This window comes from Oreochromis niloticus, linkage group LG3, assembly GCF_001858045.2.
Source record: "Oreochromis niloticus isolate F11D_XX linkage group LG3, O_niloticus_UMD_NMBU, whole genome shotgun sequence".
Taxonomy (NCBI): Eukaryota; Metazoa; Chordata; class Actinopteri; order Cichliformes; family Cichlidae; genus Oreochromis; species Oreochromis niloticus.
The window spans coordinates 38,293,912-38,308,328 of NC_031967.2; the positions used below are offsets into that span (position 1 = coordinate 38,293,912).

At 39.6% G+C, this 14,417-nt stretch overlaps 1 protein-coding gene across 1 annotated transcript; it reads right to left on the reverse strand.

The window, feature by feature from the left end:
• Positions 1-409: 409 nt before the first annotated feature.
• On the reverse strand, positions 410-12,954 carry LOC109197126 (selection and upkeep of intraepithelial T-cells protein 1). Its single transcript, XM_019352302.2, has 4 exons — positions 12,671-12,954; positions 2,951-3,277; positions 1,368-1,393; positions 410-1,081 (listed from the first exon to the last, which is right to left on the reverse strand). Exons 1-4 carry the CDS (start codon positions 12,732-12,734, stop codon positions 926-928), a joined length of 573 nt encoding a protein of 190 aa, XP_019207847.1. The 5' UTR covers positions 12,735-12,954; the 3' UTR covers positions 410-925.
• Positions 12,955-14,417: the final 1,463 nt, after the last annotated feature.

Genomic DNA, 14,417 nt, shown 5'->3' on the forward strand with positions numbered 1-14,417 from the left:
TAAACCTATTCGCTGGAACGTTCAAGACAATTTAATTACACAGCAAAAGCAAGACACGAGTAGGCAAAGTTGTTCGTATTACTCATGCATGAGGGAGGCCTGCCTGGAGCCAAGTGTCGTTCCACCCACTTGACCTCCGTCAGACTCTCAGCCAGCCTCCCCATAGCACTCCTTTTATTGTGGTTACATGAATATGCATAGGGTCATTAACATATAACATCTACTAAGGATCAAACCTCTACCAACATGACATTGATTATAAAACTCTAAGCATATATGAGTAGATATTTCTAAGCATAAATGACAATCCACTATATAAACCTGACAATAATAATAAACAAAGAAATAAAATCAAAACTTTTACATGACAAAAACACTGGAAAAACCTCATCAGGAATAAATGTAAATCTTCATTAACAAACAAGTTGATGAACAAATTTGCCTTTACACAGATTCACTGCAAGAAAAGTTAAATGAAAGAAGTTCAGGATCAGAGGAAGAGAAATATCTGAGTCTGTAACCACACACATCTTTCCTTTTATACAATTTTACTCTGTAAGGTCAAAATTTTTCAAATAAAAAAAGAAAAAATAATTAAGTAATGTTAACTTGTGAGATTAGCAAATGTCATTCAGTTGTAGCAGAACAATGAGCCAGATTATTAATTGTCTATAATTCACAGAACAACAAATACACAGTAACAGCTGATCTTTAGTTGTTCATACAAACAGCTGCTGAAGCTAAAACACAAAAACATGCATAGATTCTGAGATTATATCACATACACTCACACGTTTGTAACAGTTTTGCTTTATGTTCATGAACAGCCTGAAGATGAATAAACTGTAGTTCAGAGTCACTGACATACACTGTTGGTCTGAGTCTGAACATGATCAACATCAGAGAAATGAGAAATAACATCACATTATGGATGATCATGATTGATGATCTTAAGTCTGAAGATGTTGTGCACTCTATTGATCAGCAGGATGCTGTTTTCTGCATCTCCAACAAAAAACAAAAACAACAACAAGAACTGCAGAAACAGTGACAGCCCACTTGACAGATTCACCTGTCTGACCTGCAGGTGAGAAACAGGTGTGATGTGTCAGCTGTCAGGTAGGTGATGAGTGAAGAACAGAACAGAATCCATTTCCTTGTCTAGTAGATTAGGTCAAATAATCTGCAATGCTCTAGCATCTTTAACTTCAGCAGATTAGAATCAAGTATGAAAACATTTATACATTTTGTTGTAGAATCTGACGAGGTTGAGTATTGTTTTGTTTTGAAATACATTTCATACAAATCCCAACAACAGCAATGAGGAAACAAAGTGGGAGACCAACTCCGAATACACTTATCAGTACCTTCTTGCTGTGCCATCCTGTCTGACCTGCAGGTGAGAAACAGGTGTGAGGTGTCAGCTGTCAGGTAGGTGATGCGTGAAGAACAGAACAGAATCCATTTCCTCTTCAAACTGCTGTCAGACATTATCTACTGCACTCTGATCACATCACTCAGACCAGCTGCTTTCTACAAAGTCTCATCAACAACATCTTTAGAAACACTGGTCAGTGGTTTAATGTGGAGATAAATTTGATCCTCAAAGTTAATTCGCGCAAAAAAGTGTTTAACAGGTTGAAATCTCCAAAATTAGACATCGTGTAGAGTCACAGGATTCAGCCATATCAACAAAATACATCAGCTGGATTTGGATCACTCGTGACTGTTAATTTACTTTAATTTACATTCAGTGACTGTTTGAGAAAGCAGCACAGCTGAATGAAAGGCATGCTTAGTGGACTGTATCAAGTGTGTTACATAATGGTGGGATTATTGTTGATTATATTCCATTTTAATGTTATGTCATCAATATGAGGCATTTTACATCATTTGGCTTTCAGTTAAATGTGTATATATATATATATATTTTTTTTTTTGATTGTCTTTGGAGAGAAAAAAAATCTCATATTTCACAGCTGAGGGTCAGAGGTTAGAGTTATTCTCCTCTTCAGTAGGACTCAGAGCTCAGAGGGTTAAAGGATTGCTGACTGAATCTATATGAAAATAATTTTTAGAGAAGAATTATTAACATGTGAACCAGGCTGATAGCTGGTTGTGATGTGGCTGCAGGCTGTCTGTTTTCTCAGTCTCTTTTTGCCATTTTCCCTGTGTACACAGACTACAGGCTGGTGCCAATTTGGGAATCTCCAGCTAATTGGAGGGAGGAGGATTTAACTGGACCAAGCAGAAGTGAGGACGCCCTTTTAAACAGAGACTCACCTGTGGTTAATAGTGGCTCTCTCATCATTGCTAAGGATTGTTTGGCACATGTGTTGAGCTCCCCTGGAGCGTTTCATTTGTTTGAGTAAGGTTTGTGGTGTGAATGAGAAGACTAAATAAGTCTGGGGGACCCTGTACATTTCCACTTGTAGGATGTTTTCTGTTAAAAAACACTCATTTCGAAACACATTTTTCTTTGTTGTTTTCCTCCCAGCTAAGTTCTGGTTTTGTCTTTTTGTTTTTTTCTTTTGTACAACTTAACGGTTCATTTTTCCACGACATTGTTGTATGGCTCTGAGCCACTGTGTGTTCGTTTTTTAAACAAACAAACAGGATTCACTTTCAGACTCACAACCACCAGCTCCACCCCTCCCCTCCCCTCCCCCTCCAGCTGTAGGCTTTAACATTGAGTTTCCCCACACATGTTTACAGACGAGTTAGAGAGCAAGAGAAAAAGAGACTGATTCATAAATGTCTTTGTTTCTGCTCTAACCTTACCCAAACAATGCTGCTCTACAACTCTAGACTACCAGCCACAAAGACAACAGCTGGAGAAACATCTGTCTACCTCTGACAACCACCAGCTCATCCATACAACAAACACACATCAACAACCAGGAAGCAGCTTCACCTCTGATCACACACACACTCAACTCTACTCACTCACCTGGAGGATCAACATGCAGGTAGACACTTGTGATGAGACTTAAACCTTCTCTCTGTCTCATCACACCACACTTGTATGTTCCAGTGTCATTAATCGTCACATTCTTCAGAATCAAAGACACCTCTCCATCCTTCATCTGTCTGTCCTGCAGATCCACACGTTTCTCAAAAGATTCATGCTGGTTTTCTAAAACAAAGCGACCATCCTTGTACAAAAGAACATGTTTATCTCCCAGGTCAGCTCTGCTCCACTTTACATTGTCGATGTTGTTTGGAGCTCGACATGTCAGAGTGACGTCCTGTCCAGATTCAGCTATGATTTTCTGGTCTGAAAGAGGAAACAACACAGAGCAGAGAGGTTAAAGGTCAAAATTATGATGAGAATGATTTACTTAATTATTCTGTTTATTTCCTTTGATATTTGAGCATGACCGTAAAATCTTTCTAACATGGAAACATAATTCATGTTTTTCCCTCTGGAGTCATTCATTTGAAAAATTCAATTGCCAACTTGAATTTTCAAATTGGTCACCATTTTCAAAGATAGCTAACACTTCTATACAGGAAACAACTGATCTAATATACAGGGTGGACCATTTATATGGATACACCGTAATAAAATGGGAATGGTTGGTGATATTAAAGTCCTGTTTGTGGCACATTAGTATATGTGAGGGGGCAAACTCCTCAAGATGGGTGGTGACCATGGTGGCCATTTAGAAGTCGGCCATCTTGGATGCAACTTTTGTTTTTTCAATTGGAAGAGGGCCATGTGACACATCAAACTTATTGGTAATGTCACAAGAAAAACAATGGTGTGCTTGGAATGAGGACGGGCTCTAACTGATAATGAACATAACTACAGGCTTGGAGGTCCTAAAAGTCAGGTATAAAAGGAACGGTTTGGGGGTTTAGAACACATTTTGTGTAATTATAACAAGATGTGATTTATGACCCTGTTACATAAACACACAGTTGATAAGTCTGGTTCTTTGTGAATGGTGGTTGATTGTCTCAGGGACACAGTGTTGTATTCAGCACGGCTGAGCACGCTTTGTATTTTGCACTGTTCTTTTAAACCGTGGCCACTGGAAACACTTTGGAGAGCTTCTGTGGATTTCACCCCCTCTTCTTAAAGTTTCTGCAGTCAGGTTTATTTGTTGCCTGTTTCTCTCTTACAGCACTTTCATTGTTCCCCCCGACGCCGACTCCCCTCTGTGCTGCCTTATTTAGATGATGGGGGTGTTGGTGTATGCAGATAGTATGCAGATTGCTGCAGCAACCACGAGTCTGTTCATTTAGAGCAGGGGTGTTGAACTCCAGGCCTCGAGGGCCAGTGTCCTGCAAGTTCGACACCCTTGATTTAGAGTAAGGCTGTGTCCCAATCCAGCGACCGCACGCTTTGTTGTGTGCATTTGGAGACCGATTACGTCACAGAGACGTGACGACAGCTGTCCCAATTCGAAGTGTACTCCAAATGAGGTCGACAAATGCGCTGTCGCTACACGATCCGTACCGGAAACCCGATCGGTGCGCAAATCTTACATCACTTCCTCTCTTTGCCAACATTGTGACATTCAATATATTTGTATATTGTATATACGGTTAGCGCCCAGTTAGCGCCTAGCATTTCTCAACAGCTCTGCCTCCTTTTCGACTGCCCGGGACATTTAAACAATGGATAATCCGTATACAAACAAATTCATGCTTTTCTCCTCAACAGAGAGCTTCCCCTGATTGAACAAAAGCTCCGTAAAATAATAAGAATGGCGCCTAATTACAGACTTAATAATACTGACTTAGTAATATCTCACGTGTAGATTCAACAGTCAGATGAAGTGTTTACTGACAATTGACAGTGATAGTGGACATCATCATCACTATTCCAATCAATCCTCTCCTCTCAGACAAGCATAAACACACTCGACTCTCGCTAAATCAAATTTAACACGCATTTGAAATTACCCTTATTCAGTTTATAATAGGGTTCATTCGTTCGGTCAGCAGGTGGCGGTACCCTCGTACACTGGGGAGTAAACTGCCATTAAACGCACAGAAGAAGAAGAAAACATCTGCACATGCGCAGTACGGATTGGGTAGACCCGATTTGTTCGGTTAGACTTTGAACATTTGCAGTAAGGATCGGGGAGTCCTGATCCGTAACGATTGTTTTATTTTTAGTTTTTGTCTTCATTATATTTTAATGTTTCATTGTTGCAAAAATTTTAAGAGATACTTAACATCTTAACAGATACTCTGACCCGTAACTATCGTAAAATGCTTCGACCAGAAGTAAAAGCCTTTGACACATGCGTGGTACCGATCGGGTTTCCGGTACGGATCGGGTAGTGACATGCGCCAATTATTTCCCCACATTTGAAGTTTGGTCCGGTGTAGACTTCGTGTTCCCATATATACCACAATTCATAGCGTGGCGGTGGTTGGATAGTTTTGGCGAAAAAAACACTGGATGGCTGATGCGGGGTGGCCAAAGAGTAAACTTTCAAAAGTACTGAATATTATGTCACTTATTTATGTGCAAATGTTTAATAATGAAAAACATTAAAACATTACTGTTGGCCACATGTCGGCAAAGTTATGTGACATTAGTGATGTTTGTACTAACTTGGTTTTAAAGCCTTTACTTTAAAAAATATGGCGCTCAATAGTTGACCTTAATCTTACAGAGAATGTGATGATTTTGTGGATAATTAAAGTCAGTCATATATCCACAAATAAAAAACTCAGCAGTGTGTGAGGAAGAGGAGGAGGAAGAGCCAGCAGCAGCTGACAGATGGAGAGAATAGACAGACTGTTCCCTGTTTGTGAAGGACTGCTAGGAAAGTTTAACATAACTAATTGTCTGTCCTGAATCAGTCTTATTAGGTAATGTTCAAATAATGTTATCATCCCAGTGTTTTCAGTGTGGGAGAAAGTACTCAGGGCCTTCAAGTTACACACTATGAAAGGCAGCAACAAGTTTAATATTCAGAAACCTAAAGTATGTATCAGCAGCAGAATGGAGCTAAAAATAAATGTTTGTTTCAGTTCTATGAAGCTTTGAGTATTTTGGATTAGTAGCACTGCTGTGTTTGTTGCATCATATTACTGTAATTGTTTATATGCTTTATATATTCTGAGGTAAGTTGATCTATAGTGTTATATCATATTCTATAAGGATGTTATGTGTTTGTATACTTTCTGCCCAGTTTGACCCATTTAGCAGAAGTCAGCCTGTTTAAGGCTCTGATATCTATTCTGTATGACTTAAAGCAGTTATGACATGGTCTGATTTTCTCACCCAATAAAGGAATATTTCATATATCAGTCTACTCTTCATTCTATCAGAAACAGTTATCACAGCTCGTACATTTTCTTTTTACACATATATGTAAGCATTGAGCCAAATTTAGTAATGCCAACAAAATGAAAGAACAATATTTGTATCTTATATATAATACATCTGTATATACACTGTCAGAGATACTTGTCTTTGAATGAAGATTTAAGGTGATAGGACATATAAATAAATGCAACTTGAATCTTTACTGAAGCTCAGTATTTGACAAGGAGTTCAAGCTTATATTATGATTTATCACAGCAGTAACTAATATTGGCATTAAGTAAGCATGGGGGGAGGCGTTGGATTCGGGAGAGGGAGAGTGATAGTGAGGACATATCAGTATCAGTGTACATGTTTCGTGCATGTGCATGTGTGTGTGTGTATCCCGTGTTCAGCTGAGAGAAAGTGTCACCACACACGGTAAAGCGAAGGTCAACAGTCTCCAGTGGACCCAGGTGGCCTTGAAAGAGGTACAAAGAGTTCTGACAACAGTCCTGTTATAATGGGAATAATTTGTTGTTCCTGTTAGCAGAGACGGATCTTCCAGCAGAATCTGCATGAATATTGAAGATACTTATTATCTAGACGGAGGAATAATCACACGTGGGGCATCGGCTTTTACCAGAACACTCACACCAAAAGGTGACTTTGTTTATTGAACTCTTGCGTATACTCCGCAGCATAACAGGAAGCATCCTTTTAAAATGAAATCACAACAGATGACAATGAGGGCATACCTATTAACTAGCTCAACACCCCCACTTGCACTCACGTTGTCAGCTTTACATGCATTCCAAAAGATACTGTTTTTCTTTACTATTTGTTTATACTCCAAACATATATTTCTCAAACTTCAATAACTTCCCCTTTGTTGCTGGCTTTGTCATAACATCGGCCACCATCAGACCTGCTGAACAATATTCCAATATCAAATTTCCAGCATTAACTGTTGATCTTACAAAATGATACTTGATATCGATATGCTTACACCTCTGTCTGTGAACAGGATTCTTTGCCAATGCGATAGTCCCTTGATTGTTCTCAAAAATCTTTGGTGGTCCCTTTTGATGCTCATACATGCTTTGCAACAGTTGGGTCAAATACAAACATTCTTGTGTTGCTGCTGCCAAAGATATGTACTCTGCTTCACAAGTTGACAAGGCAACAGTTGGCTGCTTCTTTGTTCGCCATGACACCAAAGTACCTTCTTCATTCAGGCTTATGCAGTAACCTGTAGTACTCCTCCTGTCAGTCACATCTGCAGCCCAGTCTGAGTCACTGTGACCTTGTACTCTCAAATCTTTGTCACTTTTCCTGTAGCACAATGTCTTGTCTTTTGATTGTTTCAAATACCTTAGAACATGTTTCACAGTAGTCCAATGTTCCACAGTTGGCTCTTTGAAGTGCTGTGACAGCTTACTCACAACAAAACTTAAATCTGGTCGTGTGCAAGAGGTCAAGTAAATAAGGCTACCTACTGCCTCTCTGTACATCCTGACATTGTTCATTTTCTCAGCATCATCATTGTAGTTCAACTTTTGTTCACAAGGAGTTGATCTTGGTTTACAGTCTTGCTTTTGAAATCTTTCCAGTATGTTTTCTACATATCTCTCTTGTGACATTTTTACACAATCTTTGATTTGCTCAAAATCAATACCAAGAAAATGTTTGAGTTTCCCCATATCTTTCATTTTGAACCTTGCAGTTAGCATTCTCTTCACAGTTTTCAAAACACTTTCATCACTGGCTGCAATAATAATATCATCAACCCATATGATCATGATCACTTTGTCTTTTCTTGTTTTCCTTGTGTAAACACAATGATCTACAGGACTCTGCATGAAACCGTTCTCTATCAGATAGTCATGTAATGTCCTGTTCCAGTTTCGGCCTGACTGTTTAAGCCCATAAAGTGACTTTTCCAGCTTATAGACCAGTTTCTCATTCGTTTTCCCTTTTACTTCATAGCCTTCCAGCTGCTCAACGTAAACTTCAAAGTCTATTGGTGCATGCAAGTATGCAGTTTTTACATCCATCTGATGCAAAATCAGGTTTTCTTGTATCGCACACTGCATCAATACTCTTATGCTTGTCAGGTTAGCAGTCGGAGAAAAAGTTTTGTCATAGTCTATTCCAAAACACTGGTTGTAACCTTTAGCTACGTACCGTGCTTTATATTTTTCTGATCCATCACCACTGTTTTTCTTCACATATACCCATCTACCCCCCACTGCTTTCTTTCCCTCAGGTAAGCTTGTTAGGGTAAAGGTGTTGTTCTCTTTTAAGGATTGCATTTCCTCATCCATAGCTGCTTTCCACTCTTTAGAGTTGGGTGACTTTACAGCTTCACTGAATGTCACGGGTGAGTTACTTATCAGTCTGTAACAGTAGTCTATGTTAGTCAGCACTTGATCATCAATGTCTTCTCCTGACTCATATTCATTTAGATAATCTGGTTTCTTTCTTGTTCTAGAAGGATACCTTCTGGAGTTTTCAGTCTCATCACTAAGTGGCATCTGACTTTTCACTTCTGGTTGGTTGTCAGTACCTGGTTCCTGTGAACTGGTACTGGGGCTTTCCCTGTTCATGTTTGGTCTCTCCCTCACCTATATGTCCTCATCCTCAGATGTTGTATCAGTTTGTGTTTGCTTTTCCTCATTGTGTTTGGTTACAAACTTAACCAGCCTAAACTTTTGCACTTTAGCGCTGTCTGGGAAATAAACCTTGTATGCTGGACTGTTTTTGTCGTAGCCTACAAAAATCCCTTTTGTACACCTAGAATCCAGCTTACCCTTGTCTTGCTTGTAAGCATAACACTCACACCCAAACTTTTGCATTCTGGATAGATTAGGCTTCCGCCCAGTCAGCAAAAAGTAAGGTGTCTGTCCTGTCCGGCTGTTAAAGCACCTGTTTCTCACAATAGCCGCTGTTTGAACTGCATACGTCCATAATTCCTTTGGTACGGCACTCTCAATAAGCATGCACCTTCCCATATCAAAAAATGTTCTCCAGCCACGTTCTGCTGTACCATTCTGGTGAGGGGAATATGGGGCTGAAGTTTCATGTCTTATTCCATGTTTGTTTAACAATGCCTGGTAACTCTTTGCCATGAACATCAGCTAATTCCACACAGTGCGTTCCTGGCTGGAAGTCGCCATTAAATTTCTTGAATGCTGTTTTATCATTCAGGATGTGTGATGTTGCGCCAGTATCCACCATCAGGCCTTTGGTCCTGATGTCCTGTCGCTGTTGAGGTTCCGTGTAGTCATCACTCATCCGGAAGACATAGGTGTCGTCGCTCTCTGTGTTGCCGCCCTCCTCCGAGGCTGTGCGCGCTTCATCATTCCGTTGTCGTCTCCTGCAAGTCGACTCTCGATGGGTGTTGCTTCTACAGTGACTGCACCACTGTTTGTAGCGGCATGCTCTGGCCTTGTGTCCCGGCTGGCCACACTTAAAACAGACTATGTCTGACATGTCTCTCCTGTGGTCACTAGCAGCTGCTGCGGGTCTCGCGCTAGGTTGCACTCTCGCCTTCATGATGTTATCCTCTTGTTTCACTAAGCACATTTTCTCAGTGTCCTCATAGCTGCGGAGTTTTGTTTTAAATTTGCTTTAATTTCTGCTCAGCACCAGTGTAGGATGCATAGGCCTGATGTTTGGTTTAATAATGACGTCGTACATTATACTCTTTCATAACTGCCACAGTTTCAGTGCAGATCAAACAGACACACGTCCCCTTGAATTCTTTGAAGAAATATTGACTCTCCCACCGTGTCTGAACTTTTTTGCATTCACTTTCTACCTTTCGCTTCTTTGGTTCTGCCATGTTTAGTAACTTGGGGGTAAATTTCTTCTGTGATTGTCCTTTTTTGGTGGCGCAACTGACTTGATCAACAGTAGCTCCCCCTGGTGTTAAAACTAAGAAGTGCAATACACTCAAGCAAAAGCTGAAGTTCGGGCCATTTTCTATTCTATTTATAAAATTGCCAATTAAAAATGGACTGCGGGCCGGAGATTGGACACCCCTGATCTAGACGGAGGAATAATCACACGTGGGGCATCGGCTTTTACCGGAACATTCACACCAAAAGGTGACTTTGTTTATTGAACTCTTGCGTATACTCCGCAGCATAACAGGAAGCATCCTTTAAAAATAAAATCACAACAGATGACAATGAGAGCATATTATAAAAGCTCAATCCCAGCTAAAGTTCAGCACAGCCAGGCTTTCTTTACGAAGCAGGATTTTGATTTATCAAGGTAACTTTAGGGTTTTCTTCACTGCAACGAGACTCTACTTTAACCGCGACGAATCGCCATGATGATATGTGAACAAGTTCCACATTACAGATCAGCAGGTCAGATCTGCAGAAAATAGCGCCACTGTTGCTGAAAGATCCCGCAAACGTCCATCCTTTTTTTGAATCGTGTATTGTCTTAACAACATAAATTGTCCTCTTTTCTCTCTTTTTGTCCCTGATGGCAGCATTGTAAGCTCTACCTTACAATACCAAGCGCCTTGAGGCTACTCTTGTTGTGATGTGGATCTTTATAAATAAAACTGAACCGAATTTATCTATCTGTAAGCACTGTTATCTATTATCTGGTCCTAAAAGAAACAAAAGAAAAAGAAAAAAGCACCTACGCTGTATTTTCGGTCCTCGTATCAAATTTGTAGCTACTCGAAAAGCGTCTGGACTTCTTTGAGTTACTTGAAGACGTTTCACCTCTCATCCAAGAAGCTTCTTCAGTTCTAAGGTCAAATGGCCGAGAGTCCCAGATTTAAACCCAGTGGGAGTATCCCCCCAAAGAGGGACAAAGGACCCCCTGGTGATCCTCTAATCACATGCGACAAGGTGTGAAAGCGGGTGTGGTACCTAATCAGCCAGGGTTTCGGGTGAGCTCATTGTGAAACCTGGCCCCACCCTATCATGTGATTTCCTGAGGTCAGATGGCCCAGGATGTGAGTGGGCGTTAAGGCGTCTGGGGAGGGAACTCAAAACTGGATTATAGATGGCAGACAGTTGGTGTCGTAAACCACCGCCTCTGTTCAAAGATGGTCGCTCACAGTGGACATAGATGGCCTCTTTCACTCCTCTTTCAAACCATCTGTCCTCTCTGTCCAATATGTGAACATTGGCATCCTCGAAAGAGTGACCTTTATCCTTAAGATGCAGGTGGACTGCTGAGTCTTGTCCTGTGGAGGTGGCTCTTCTATGTTGTGCCATGCGCTTGTGAAGTGGCTGTTTGGTCTCTCCAATGTAGAGGTCCGGGCATTCCTCACTGCACTGTACAGCATACACCACGTTGTTCAGTCTGTGACTCTCGGCCATTTGACCTTAGAACTGAAGAAGCTTCTCGGATGAGAGGTGAAACGTCTTCAAGCAACTCAAAGAAGTCCAGACGCTTTTCTTTGCAAACTCCTTTGACTACGATGACCTGGATGACTGAGAACCTTCACAGACTTTGTAGCTACTCAGTATAGATCTATCTGAATTATGTTTCTGTATTTAATCTTTACTCTCAAACCTTTAAACAGCACCAAACTTTGGTAGAGCTTCAGTTTAAAGTCTGGAAGCGCCTCTGAGTATTTAATTTACAGCATGTTTAAAGCATGTTTCTCTGCAGGGGGGAAATACAATTTGTACTGAAGCACTGAACGAAGCGCAAACTGCGCGCGTCAAAAGAAAGTTCATGGATTCATTTGGTGATTTAGAAAATGCAATATTTTTTATACTTGATTCTAATCCGCTGCTAAATCTCTTTCACACTGCAGGAAACAAACACGCTCGCTCTGCTCCATCTTTATGTTTTATCATTTTTGAGTGTGCGCTTCTTACTTTGATCATAGAGGGAAACTCTCACCTGCAAACACTGACACGAAGGCAAATATTTATTAATTATTCGTACTACTACGTCATCTGTCATTCAGCTCGCTCTGCTCCATTCGTGTGTCTTATCAGAGTGTTTTGTACACTCGACTTTAGGCTGGTCAGAACTAACTGCGCAGCACAAAAACGAAGCTTGAATAATAATCTCCTTAAAACAAAAACACGTGATAACTGGATAAAATGAATAACACAGTAAAGAGAAAGTTGTCTTAAACATTAATTTAGTTACAGGTAAATTTCCCATGTATTTTCTTTTTATAAATTCAAATTAAAATCTTCATTTCTATTTTAATGACATTTGCTTCATTGTGAAATATTCAGTTACATATCTTACTTGATTATTTAAATATTTAAATATTATTTAAATTATTTAAATAATATTTAATAATTTAAATAAATACACATTCGATTTGGTGTATTTTATGTTTATCGAGGGTAAAGGTTCATTTTTTGAGAGTTCTTACTTTGGTCTCCGAGGGAAACTCACCTGCAGACTCAGCCACGAAGACAAACAGCAAAATCGAGCAGAGCGCTGCAGTCCCAGCAGACATGTTGGTGTTACGGTGCAGTTTTAATCCAACTGCCGTGTGGTTTTGATTCGACTCTTAGTCTGTGTTGGTATTTGCAGTGAATAACAGAGCCTGAGTTTCAAACCTGAATGAATCAGATTAAAGTTGAAATAAAGCTGAAGTTCCCTGACTGTGAGCACAGATCTTTGTGCTGTGTCAGTTCGTCACGCCCAGCCTGTCTCTGTTATCTGGAGTTATCCTAAAATTGGGATAGGGGGTCACACGAAGCTGGTTATTAACTCTGACCAATTAAAACACGAATAAGTGCACTGACATGAGAGCGGCTCATTTTACAAAGCAGGACAAAAGTATCATGTTAGCACATGTGAAGAGGAGTGAAAGCATCATAGCTGCTGTAAACAAAACAGCGCTATTACATGCTGCTATATTAATTCAGTTTATTTAAAACCTGAAAAGAAGGCACAAAAACTGGTGACTAAGTTAACAGACTTATCACTATCACCACCATATCAGTAAAACAAAGGAGTATCTGATGTTCGAGAATGGAGATTTGATTTATTGGTTTTACTGATTAGAAGAAAGGTAACAGGTGACAACAGCAATGATGATTACACTGCTAAAATTAAAAAAATAAATACTTTTTTTAAACTTTTATTTTTTTAAATATACTTTTTTTAAAAATATACTTTTTTTTAAATAAAAAAATTAAAATGAAAACATTTTCAAAAATCTCCTGGTAATTTTCTGTCTTTCTACATTGTTTTCTCACGGACGTTAACGGACTTTTCCGTAGAGGGTAAAGCGGAAAATTATGTAGATTTACACTAAATAGTACTATAGTTTGTACTATTTACTACGGACATTTACTTCAACTGGAACCGTTTATTCGGGGTATATTTTCTGTATCATCAAGGATATTTTCCTTTAAGAAAAAAAAAAGAAAATTTTGTTTACACTATTATTGTCGGGTGACTCCGTGTTAAGATTTTGTTTTGTTTTTGGTTTTTTTGGGTTTTTTTGTTCTGGTTTTGTGGGGTTTTGGTGGTTTTGTCTTTTGTATGTTGTGTTCCAACATCAGTTACGATCTGAGCTGGTCACACCATGTTGGTGTGATCACAATGCAGCAAGACAGTGGCCCTCCTTTCTACGGCGCCTGAGAAGATTCGGCATGAAGTCACTTGGATGAGTGACGAAACGTTTCTCCCACAAAACGCTACGTCCAGATGAACAGATTCAACTTTTGGAGATTCGGCATGAACTTCAGAATACTCACAAACTTCTATCGATGCACCATTGAAAGTATTCTGACTGGCTGTATCACCACCTGGTACGACAGCTGTAATGCTCTGCACTCCTTACTTAAAAAAGAAGGAAAATTATGATCACAAGGCTTAATACAGAATTGTCTTTACTTTTTTCCTGTGGTTTGAAATCTGACATGAAATCACGAGTCCAAGCAACAAACCACTCTTGCTAGATTGTATCACGTCATCTCAGCAAGAATAAATTAAGTTGTCAAATTTCATGCAGATCCTACATGATTCAATTATGTTCCATAGAAACATAAAATGATTTTATTGAAATTACAAGTAAGACATGTAAATCTAACAACCAACCACTTTCCCTTTTTGTCTGTATTAGCTGAATGTGAATATCTATAAATTACTCGTTTCTTGTATCTGCATATTGTAGCTGAAATAACAG

Excerpts from the sequence above, each read along its gene's own strand:
- LOC109197126 (XM_019352302.2), bottom strand. The coding sequence starts at position 12,734 with ATGTCTGCTGGGACTGCAGCGCTCTGCTCGATTTTGCTGTTTGTCTTC. Across the intron at positions 3,278-12,670 it reads CTTCGTGGCTGAGTCTGCAG|ACCAGAAAATCATAGCTGAA; the intron begins GTGAGTTTCCCT and ends TTCCTCTTTCAG. Across the intron at positions 1,394-2,950 it reads CCTGCATGTTGATCCTCCAG|GTCAGACAGGATGGCACAGC; the intron begins GTGAGTGAGTAG and ends TCTCACCTGCAG.